General features: G+C 59.3%; 1 protein-coding gene across 1 annotated transcript; it reads right to left on the bottom strand.

Annotated features, from left to right (window-relative positions):
- Nucleotides 1-4292: 4292 nt before the first annotated feature.
- Nucleotides 4293-5963, bottom strand: RAX (retina and anterior neural fold homeobox). The gene is made up of 3 exons (XM_052670095.1): nucleotides 5682-5963; nucleotides 5350-5588; nucleotides 4293-4981 (listed from the first exon to the last, which is right to left on the bottom strand). The coding sequence occupies exons 1-3, from the start codon at nucleotides 5950-5952 to the stop codon at nucleotides 4529-4531; spliced, it is 963 nt and encodes a 320-aa protein (XP_052526055.1). The 5' UTR covers nucleotides 5953-5963; the 3' UTR covers nucleotides 4293-4528.
- Nucleotides 5964-11268: the final 5305 nt, after the last annotated feature.

The raw sequence follows: 11268 nt of genomic DNA, 5'->3' as shown, positions 1-11268 counted from the left end.
GCACTGGTGGTGATGCGACAGGGAGGGAAAAAGCAGAGGTGCGCCCACGGCAGCTGTGTGGCTGCAGGACCACAAGGCCCCGAAGATCTGGGGCTGCCCACCATGCAGGCCGTGCTGCATCCTCTGTGCTCCCTGTGCTCCCTCCCATACCAGCAGCCCGAGCTGCAGCTCTGCCTCCTCCTAAGGCCATCCAAATCCCTGCTGCCCATCACTGTTCTCCCGTAACTGCCCTGACCTGATCATTTTAACCTCTTTTCTACACAGGACCAAACATTTCAGGGCTTTACTTCACCGTTCTTAGTGCGGCAGGAACTTCGTATGCCAAAGGGCTGACGTGTCGGCCAACATTCACATCACACATTAGCAAAATAGAGAAGGCACGATGTTTGTTCTACCAGAAAGCCCAGCAGTGCTGTCAGGATGGCAGCAGCCCCACTCTAATCCTCCCCAGCTTCTGGTTTCTGTCCCCCCACACGTGCAGGCAGGTGACACGAGCTCCCGCATAGCCCAAAAGGCTTTATTTTGGGGGACGAAACAAACGCAGAGGTGGGTTTGGTCCCCAGGTCCTGTGCCTGCCCTCCCCCCATAGATGGAATGGGCACAGCTCAGCCGGGATCCCAGCACAGTGCCCCCAGCACAGCCAGCACCCAGCGCGCCCTCCTGCCTGAACCCAGCACCATCACAAGGGGCTGCATCTTTCGATAGCTCCATTTACAGCTGTTTTATGGGTGCGACTTTTCCTCGGAGCTCTGGGTAGCCGCAGGGGTCGGCAGCAGGGGCTGGCAGCGCCGTCCTGCTGATGGAATTGAAGCAAAAGGAGAAAGAGCTCCGGCAGAAATGGCCGCGCTAAGAGCCTTAGCGCAGTCAGAGCAAAGAAGTGGTTAAGGATCTAGATGATTTAATCCAGTTTTAAGAAAAGGTTTTACAGTGAGCAATTAGATGCTGGTTAAGGAATTAATCACTAATGGGTCATTAACTCTGACTGCTATTGTACAGTTAACAAGCCGAGGCAGGATTATTAGACTCAGCACCCAATTAAGGAGGAGAAGATATTTACAACAAACGGAACAAACGGGATTTTAAAATGGAACGGGACAGTCGGAAAGCGCAGGAAGACAGAAAACCAGGCGGGGTGCGGGTGCGTTTGTGCTCAGCCCTTTATTGGCTCCGAAAACATTTACCTTTCCACGTTCAGGGGGGCTGAAGTGCTAACACCGTCACTTTCCTCGGAGGACGCGGCTGCACACAGGGGCCGATAATCCGGCGCAGGGTTCAGGCGGACCGCAGGTGACAAAGGAACTGCTCCGTACGTCCGCGGAAGAGTCCCGTCGCCACAGCCCGGCGAGGCACGCCGTCTTTCGCCTGCAGGTTTTGGATAAAGAGCTTGAAGAGAAGCGAACGGGAGTCCGCAATGCTCCGCCGTGCCGAGCAGAACTCCGCGGGTCCTCCTGGCGGCCGTGCGGGATGCGGGAGGCAGCGGGATGCAGGCGGGCAGGGGGATGGTGTCAAAAGGTGGGCGAGCATCCCTGGACCCCAGGGAGCACCCCCGGACCCGAGGAGCACCCCCAGACCAAGGGGTGCTGCTTGCTGACCGCAAGCAACAAGTACTGCAGGAGGTATTCCATCCAGGTGATGCACATGAGCAAGAGCTTCCGAAACAGAAGGATCCCAGTGATTAGCTGCACCCACTCTGTGGACACCAAGGGGCATGGGGGGGTCGGAGGGGGGGGGGGAACGACGGGACTCTGCTGCAAAGGAGGCTGCGGAGGGATGCTTAGGAACTGCTGTCTGAGGTGAAAGAGCTCCCTGAAGTGAAGCTGAGCGGAGCTGACATGCTTGCTCCTGACAGGGCTCTTAAAGATATGCACAGATTGTGAAAATATAATTAGAAGCCAGCCTTTGTCTGGCCACAACGAGTGGGAAATGGTGAAAGCAAAGGCCTCCCGGCCGGCATTGAATCGTCCCTGGGACACAATAAGGGCGCTTGTGCATCCTTCTCCTTTCCCTAATGAGAAATGTTAATTGCCACAACCTCCAGAGTGTGCAGAGTGCCCCGTGCCCAGCGGAGGAGAGGGGCGGTTTCATTACAGCTTCTCAGCCCCATTACGGGCAGTAACGGAGATAATGGAAAAAAAAGGGACGCTGCAGTTACAGCTGAGGTGGCTCAGGAAGGGTGCTGTGCTGCAGGGGGTGATCATGGCCCTGCACCCTGACGGCACTTGGCCCCACAGCACTCAGCCCCACGACGCTCAGCCCTACAGTTCTCAGCTCCACAGCCCTCAGCCCGACAGCGTTCAGCCCCACAGCGCTCAGCCCCACAGTGCTCGACCCCACAGCACTCAGCCCCACAGCGCTTGATCTCACATCTCTCAGACCCCTCCGAGGTCGAGCCCACGACACAGCCCTGCTACGCTCAGCCCCTCAGCACTCACTCCCTCAAAGCTCAACGGCGCAGTGCTCAGCCCTGCAAACACTCAGCCTTGCAGCACTTGCTCCAGAGCCTCAGTCCTGCAGCACTTGAACCTGCAGCACTCAGCCCCACAGCTTTCAGCCCCGCAGCTCTCAGCCCCACATCACTCGGTCCCACAGCTCTCAGTCCTGCAGTTCTCAGCCCCTCAGCACTCAGCCCCACAGCTCTCAGCCATGCAACTCTCAGCCTCTCAGCTCAGCCCCGCAGCTCTCAGCCCTGCAGCTCTCAGTCCCACGGCTCTCAGCCCCGCAGCTCTCAGCCCCACAGCTCTCAGTCCTGCAGCTCTCAGCCCCACAGCTCTCAGCCCCGCAGCTCTCAGTCCTGCAGCTCTCAGCCCTGCAGCACTCAGCCCCACAGCTCTCAGTCCTGCAGTTCTCAGCCCCGCAGTTCTCAGCCCCATAGCACTCAGTCCCACAGCTCTCAGCCCTGCAGCTCTCAGCCCCACAGCTCTCAGCCCCATAGCACTCAGCCCCACAACTCTCAGCCCCGCAGCTCTCAGCCCCGCAGCTCTCAGCCCCGCAGCTCTCAGTCCTGCAGTTCTCAGCCCCACAGCTCTCAGCCCCGCAGCACTCAGCCCCGCAGTTCTCAGTCTCATAGCACTCAGTCCACGGCTCTCAGCCCCACAGATCTCAGCCCCACAGCTCTCAGCCCCACATTGTTCAGATCACAGTTCTCAGTCCCGCAGCTCTCAGTCTCGCAGCTCTCAGCCCCGCAGCTCTCAGTCCTGCTAGTTCTCAATCCTGTAGTTCTCAGCCCCACAGCTTTCAGCCCTGCAGCACTCAGCCCTGCAGTTCTCAGTCCTGCAGCTCTCCGTCCTGCAGTTCTCAGCCCCGCAGCACTCAGCCCCACAGCTCTCAGCCCCGCAGTTCTCAGACCCATAGCACTCAGCCCCACAGCTCTCATCCCCACATTGTTCAGATCACAGCTCTCAGCCCTGCAGCTCTCAGCCCGGCAGTTCTCAGTCCTGCAGCTCTCCGTCCTGCAGTTCTCAGCCCCACAGTTCTCAGCCCCGCAGCACTCAGCCCCGCAGTTCTCAGACCCATAGCACTCAGCCCCACAGCTCTCATCCCCACATTGTTCAGATCACAGCTCTCAGCCCTGCAGCTCAGCCCGGCAGTTCTCAGTCCTGCAGCTCTCCGTCCTGCAGTTCTCAGCCCCACAGCTCTCAGCCCCGCAGCACTCAGCCCCGCAGTTCTCAGACCCATAGCACTCAGCCCCACAGCTCTCATCCCCACATTGTTCAGATCACAGCTCTCAGCCCTGCACCTCTCAGCCCGGCAGTTCTCAGTCCTGCAGCTCTCCATCCTGCAGTTCTCAGCCCCACAGCTCTCAGCTCCGCAGCACTCAGCCCCGCAGTTCTCAGACCCATAGCACGCAGCCCCACAGCTCTCATCCCCACATTGTTCAGATCACAGCTCTCAGCCCCGCAGCTCTCAGCCCCACAGCACAGCCATCCCCTTCCCTGCGCAGTCACCGGGGAGCACAGGGCTTGCAGGATCTGTCAGTCCTTTTCTCTGGGGTCAGTGTGGGCCAGAAGCACAGGGTAAGGTGGCAAAGGACATCTGGACCTCAGGCCACCCTGCAAAACTGTGCGAGGATGGCAAGCACCACTGCGCCACAACCCTGGCAGAGCTCCGTGGCGGCTGAGGGAGCACCATGGCCACACTGCGGGACAGGAGGACCCCAGGGGCTGGCAGCCCTGGCAGCCCCTTAGAGCACACAACCTGCAAGCCAGCGGTGCCACTGAATGGCACAAAAGCAGAGGACCCTTCCCGCACCCTGCGGGTCACAGCATCCAGGCACTCCATGCATCTCTGCGCTCTACAGCAGCTTTTATTGCGACCTAAAGCATCCAGCCAACGAGGGAGAGTGGCAGAGCTTTTCCTAAACTACAGCCCAGCCCCAGCTCTGCGGGACACACGGCACAGGGGGTTCAGAGGACCACGAAATACAAAGTCGGGACGCGGACGATGTCAGCAACGGAGCGGTTCGGGGGCGTCCCACGGCCTCCCAGCAACCGGCGCTCTCAGCAGCCGCAACCCAGCGAAGGGAGGGAGCTCAGATGGTCTGCCAAGGCTTGCCGATGGACTGGATGTGCTCCTTGGCCTTCATGCGCAAGGCGGCGATGCTGGTGTTGCGCGGGTCCCCTTCGTCCAGGGGGAACTTGTCCACAAAGGCGGCCCCGCACTGGTAGGGCGGCGGCGGCCCCATGGCTCCCAGGGGCTGCAGCGCGTGGGTCACGGCCGGAGAGTTCAGGAAGGGCGGCGGTGTGTAGCTGGCAGGCAGCCCCTGAGGAGGGGCCGCGAAGCCGGGCAGGCTCTGCAGGGCCGCGCCGCCGGGCACGGGCGGACCGAGCCACGTCTCCAGCGGCAGGCTGCTGCCCAGCGCGCCCACCGGGGCCGCCTGCGGGGAGCGGCTGAAGGAGAGGATGGGAGAGTCCTGCAGCTTCATGGAGCTCACCTCCAGCTTCTCCTGCCGCCGCCACTTGGCCCGACGGTTCTGAAACCACACCTGCAAGCACAGCCGCGTTATTCGGAGCGGCGCGGCATCGGTGACCGCACAGCAGTGCCAGCCCCGCGGCGGAGCCGTCCTGCCTTCCCCGGCCGTCCGCCGTACCGGCACGCAGCGCCCGGTAGGGACACGGGGGAGAAACGGCGGCGGCCGTGCCTGGGAGCCCGCAACCGAGGCCGCCCAGACGGAAAGCGGCCCGGCGGGTCTCCGCGGTTCATCCCGGCCGGGGACAGCCGGGACAGCGGCATCGACAGCCGCCGCCGCGAGTGCGCAGAGCCGGGCCGGGGCTTCCGGGGGACAGAACGCGGGGTCGAGCCGAGCCGAGCCGAACCGTGAGGGACCGCCGGCAGCCGAAGCGCGGGCGTTACCTGCACGCGGACCTCGGGCAGGTTGACCTTCATGGCCAGCTCCTCGCGGCTGTACACGTCGGGGTAGTGCGACTTCTCGAAGGCGCGCTCCAGCTCGTGGAGCTGGTAGGTGGTGAAAGTGGTGCGGTTCCGCCGGTGCTTCTTTTTGGGCTGCTCCTCGTCCGACGGTTTCCCGTCGCTGCCGCCGCCGCCGCCGCCGCCGGGCAGCTCGGGGCTGGCGCTGCCCGGGCAGTACGGCTCTGCGGGGAGAGACAGACGGGTGAGCGGCGGGGCGGCCGCCTCCGGGCCCTCCCCGGGGCGTGGGACACGCGTCCGCCGCCCGCCGCGCTCACCTTGGAAGCGGCCCTGGTGCTCGGCCGGCGGCGGCTCCGCGGGTCCCTTCGGGAGGCAGTGCCGCGGTCCCCGCTTGTCCGCCGCTTCTTTGGCGCTGCCGGCGCCGCCGTCGGGCTGGAAGGGGCCCAGGAGGCCGTCATCCTTGGTGAACCCCAGGATGGCCTCGATGCTGTGCAGCCTCGACGGGTTCCCCCCGGGGCTGCGCGCCGCCGGAGCCGACAGAGAGAAAGCGCCTTCGGCCATGGCGAGCGGGGAGCCGGGAGGGTGCATGGGGCGGCCGGCCCGGGGCGGCGCGGGCGGCACTGGCACGGCACTGCGCGGCGCGGCGGGCTGCCCTCCTCGGGGCGGGGGAGGAGTGCCGAGGGGCGGTGGGCGACGGGGAAGGCGAGGCCCCGCGCCGCTCCGGCCCGGCGGGGGGAGGCAGGGCATCCCCAGAGCCCCGCCGGCGGAACCCGCCGGCCCCCCCCTACCCTGCCGCCACGCCCCGCCGGCTCCGGGCGGCCCCGGGCGATGCCATTCGGGGCCCGCGGGGCGGGGCGGCCCCCCGGCTGCCGATGGGGCTGGCCGCAACAGGGCAGCCGAAAGCGACCCGCGGCTGCGGACCCAGAGGCGGCCGAGAGCCGTCGGAAACCGTCGTGGTACGGCAGACGGCGAGAACCGGCCCGGGAAGGGCGCTCCGCGACGGGGCTGCGCTGGAACGGGAGCACCGGGCTGTCTGGGTCAGGGGCCGATGGGCAGTCGGCTCCGAGCCCCAGCCTGCGCCTGTCCCGTGAGTTTGGAAGGCACGTCGGCCTCGGGGCGGTTTTGCCGTGGCACTGCCCGGTGGTTAAGCGCACAGAATAAAAAGCACTGCGGGGAAAAAGCTGCTGCTGTCGGGGTGCGCCCTCTGAGTCTGACTGCCTTCGAAATCGTGTTTACAGACTGAGTGAAAATGGGCTCTGGAGGAGCGGCCCTCAACCTTTCAGCTCTCTTCCCGTGGAAGGCTCGAGAGAACATTTATGGGAGCAGTTTCCAAGTTGCTGGTATTGCTTCCGATAGGAGAAGAGCTGGTTCCACATCCCCGTACCCTGCGGAGGACGTGGGACTGGGGGTTAAGAGGGCAGGGCTGTCCCTTCAGGTCTGTGTCCTCCTCCCAGTTCGCAGCGTTTCCTTCTGCCCTTGCCCACACCTTTTTAAGGTTCATGGGCTGATGTCCCAGAGTTTATTCCTTCCAGCACTGCTCAGCTTCTCCTAAGAGTTGCAGGTGAGGTTGTTGGTCACCAACTGCTGCTTGGAAGAGATGGGGAGGGGGGGGAGGTGTACAGAAACAGCTCAGCCATCCATTGGCAAGGAGGGAAGAGGCCAACAGAAGAAGCAAGAAAAGGTTAGTGTGGCTTTTGTGCACAATATAAAAAGCAAGTCAATGCCATTGGAGGGGCATTGGAGGGTACTCAAAGCAATCAGCCAGGGGCCATTGTGTTCCTTTAATCTACATGTGTATTTCCCAAGAACTCTATTAATGAAGATGAATGAACTGTGCAATGTCCCTAATTTCTTGTAATTCGGAGCTGGGTTTTTACGGCACTCACAACCAGTGCAAAACATGTCTGGCTCTCCAGAAGATCTGGGCATGCTCGGGAGTTGTTTTTTTTTTGCCTGTCTTAGTGGGAAAGGAGACAGACAGCAAGGTGAGGTGAAGCTGCATAGCCCTGCTGCAGACTCTGGGCCGGCAGTAAAGTTCCCATGAAGGGAACTGGGTCCTGGTGCAATTGCTTCCTCTTGAGCACCTGTTACTGCTATTAATCATAACGTGACATGCAGCAAAATACTTCCTTTCCCAAAGAGGTGTATGTATCCCCATACCTGCCCCCTATACCTCCTTCCTGCGGATGCAGAATGAAATCTGAAACGGGAGTGATTTTGCTCCTGTTGATGCTTTTGAGAGAAGCGTATGGCGTGGAGCTTCAAGCCACGAAACCAGCGCATAAAATGTCGTGGGTTTTGCTTCCTTTCCTGTGGTCTTTTCTTTCTGTTGAATGGGAGTAATGAGATCAGCCTGCAGGTGGGTCCGTCGCTCTGCACACCGGTGATGTGCAGCAAGGATCACTGCCCTGAGCGATGGACAGCACAGCAAATCGTGGAGAGGAAGGTGGGAGCAAGGTGAAAAGGGGAGTGTTTGTTATCAGGAGCCTGTGCCCTGTTTGCTGATTGCTCTGCGTTACCCAATGAGCTCAGGCGTTGGGCTCACCTTGCTGATGTGCCCCTCCGGAGCAGGGGAGTGGAGGTTCATGCTGTAAGGCTATATTAATGCAATCCTTCTTTACTTGTTTTCCAATTAGCCTAATTGAATTCGGATTGCTTAAAAGTGGGCACCAGAGACATTTATCTTGATGGGATGACGGCCTTGAGCTCTAGCGATCCTATTAACTGTAAGAACACAAATCCCAGGTAGGGCCCGACCAGCAGTAGCTCCCATGTGACCTAATGCCTTTAATCTGCTCCTCTGCACACACACACACACACAGACAGGCATGCACACATGTGCACACATGCACACAGGTGCGCGCGCATGCATACATGTGAGTTTGTGCACACATGTGCACAGAACACAGACGTGCAGTGCCTGCCTGTCAGGAGAGGAAGTATTCTATGTCAGGATTTGGAGAAAGGCCTTTTATTACCCTTAGGATTGGAATCAGAGACCCATTAACTGGTTGGGTTGGGCAAAGCCCTCTGTCCCTCCGGTTTCTCACTGCCCCAGCACTGTGCCCAGCCCCGTGCTGGGGGGCTTTGCAGGTCCCCATGGAGCAGCCCCCAGCTCCCAGTCCCAGCTCCAGCACTGCCCAGCACAGCAGTGCTGCTGGGGGCAAGGGCTGCTGCTGAGCTCCAGGCTGTGCCCAGTGCACTGGGCAACACTGCAAAGACCTGTCTGCGCCTTCATCGCATCATCCCTTCAGGTGTTGATATGCATGGGGTTGAGGCATGCATAAACGTGGTGGTGTATTCATATACATTGAGTTGGAGCAGTCAGTGTGCTGCCTGTCTGCTTTGCTACCTCACTGTCTGACCCCCAGGGCTTTGCACGGCTCAGTGCTGAGCTCTGTGAATGCCTCCCCTGGGGAAATGCTGTACTGCTGCAGCTGATGGCTCTGCCCAGCTCGGGGGGCTCTGTGCCCCAAGCTCCATACTGGCTGCTGAGGGCTGCAGGAGGTGGGCATGCTGCTGGCCCTGCCGTTTCTGGGGTCCTCTGGCTTCACCCCCAAGCTAGCTGCTGCTACCTGCAGGTCACTGGTGGTGTTAGGGTTACGGTTGCACTGCGCTGCATTGCACTGAATCGCACTGCATCTCGTTTCATTGCATTGCATTGCATTGTATTTTGCATTAGGGTTAGGATTGCATTGCATTGCACTGGTTTTGGGTTAGGGTTAGTAGCACCTGGCAGTGCTGGTCTTGAGGTTTTGGTGACCACATGCTGCAAGCTCCTACCACCCAGGGACGCTACAGCCAGGATGCCGTCCAGCACCTCGTGTGACCTGACCTTGCCGTGCCTGGCTGAAGCTTTTTATGTCTCTGGCTCTAAAAATGGTGCCTAAGGCACTGTAGGCCCTGCCAGCAGCAGATCAGCTCAGCTGTGCCCAGTGCCGGGCCAGGCAGCCTCCCTCACTGTAGGTAGGGGGCTCTCATCCCACCCATCCCATCCCCCAGCCACCTCCAGCCCCGCTGACCCGGACCGCATTTTGGAATCTCGTTAATCACTCGTTTGCTGTTTCTGACTGTACTTTCTTCTCTGACCCTTTAAACCACAAAAACGCTGATCCTGTATGTGCTTACGAACTTAATTAGCTCCTTTAAACCACCAGATGCTTTCAATAAGATTTTCAGGATGTCCCAGGCACATTTTAATTCAAAGGTCAAAAGTCTTAGGCCTGTTTACCGCGGCGTTTTATGGATAGGATAACTCAGCCTGAAAAGCAGCAGAACAGCACAGAAACACTTAATAACTTTATACAGATGCAGAGGGAGGTGGATGGATCCTTGTTAATCAGAGGCCAATGGAGCTGGGCTGGAAGGGGAGGGGAGGGGAGGGGAGGGGAGGAGAGGGGAGGGGAGGAGAGGAGAGGAGAGGAGAGGAGAGGAGAGGAGAGGAGAGGAGAGGAGAGGAGAGGAGAGGAGAGGAGAGGAGAGGAGAGGAGAGGAGAGGAGAGGAGAGGAGAGGAGAGGAGAGGAGAGGAGAGGAGAGGAGAGGAGAGGAGAGGAGAGGAGAGGAGAGGAGAGGAGAGGAGAGGAGAGGAGAGGAGAGGAGAGGAGAGGAGGGGAGAGGAGGGGAGAGGAGGGGAGAGGAGGGGAGAGGAGGGGAGAGGAGGGGAGGGGAAGGGAAGGGAGGGGAGGGGAAGGGAAGGGAAGGGAGGGGAGGGGAAGGGAAGGGAGGGGAGGGGAGAAGAGGGGAGAAGAGAGGGGAGAGGAGGGGAGGACAGCGGAGGGGAGGGGAGAGAAGGGGAGAGGGGAGGGGATGGAGGGGAGGGGAAGGAAGGGGATGGAGGGGAGGGGAGGGGTGGGGAGGGGAGGGGAGGGGAAGGGAGGGGAAGGGAGGGGAGGGGAGGGGAGGGGAGGGGAGGGGAGGGGAGGGGAGGGGAGGGGAGGGGAGGGGAGGGGAGGGGAGGGGAGGGGAGGGGAGGGGAGGGGAGGGGAGGGGAGGGGAGGGGAGGGGAGGGGAGGGGAGGGGAGAAGAGAGGAAGGAGACAAACCATATTTAGTGCACTTATTCATTTTGAATGAATATTTTTATTTGACTGGGTGGAGGCTGAGAGAGAAGAGACTTACAGACCTGTAGGAAGGTGCTACATATCCCCATTTGCGTATTTAATTCACAAACCACTCTTGAAGAATTTACAAAGTGCTTCATTTTACGTAATATCAGGGCCCTGTATGAGTGCTATTACATGTATCAGCCACGTGAGAGAGCAGTGTAGCTCCTGTGTGGGATGTTGTGCACAGTGTCTCATTGCTATGAGCGTCCTGCAGGTCCCCATCACATCCACACACAGTGACATGATTGATTGTCATCTTATGCTTCACTTTTTGCCTGTACGTTTACAACATCTGCGACCAGAACCAATGTATTTTTAAAAGAATTCTTGCAAAATGTTCAACATTTGAATATTGGCTTTGCTTTAAAATGTTTAAAATGAGGTGTTTCCATTACATATGTGTATTTCTGAGGGCAGTATTAAAGGAGTGATTACCTGTAGGTCATGCAGTGGAAGCACAACTGTAATTGACAATGACACATTTAGTAGCATTCTGAACACTTTGGAAAGGCACGCTTTTCCCCCAGCATTTGCTTTTTTTTCCCCATTTTTTTTTTTTTTTAAAGCCATCTTTTCCTTGAGGAAAAATGTTATATTTTAAAAAAATAAATAAATAAATAGAATCATTTCTGCCTTTACACTAAGCAACTACAGCACCTAAATATACCCCCCTGGAGGTTTTGGTCTCTGTCTCTCTCTCATATTGACGTGTGTTGCCATGGGGCTGGGTGTACCCCTCTGCCCTCCCTCCCCCTCAGCCCTGTGAGGTGGGGTTGGACTGACAGCCCTGGGGTCTCCC

The sequence above is a fragment of the Tympanuchus pallidicinctus genome, unplaced genomic scaffold, assembly GCF_026119805.1.
Source record: "Tympanuchus pallidicinctus isolate F22 unplaced genomic scaffold, pur_lepc_1.0 scaffold9, whole genome shotgun sequence".
In the NCBI taxonomy this organism is placed as follows: Eukaryota; Metazoa; Chordata; class Aves; order Galliformes; family Phasianidae; genus Tympanuchus; species Tympanuchus pallidicinctus.
The sequence above is the reverse complement of the archived record's forward strand: the minus strand, read 5'-3'. Positions and strand labels throughout refer to the sequence as shown.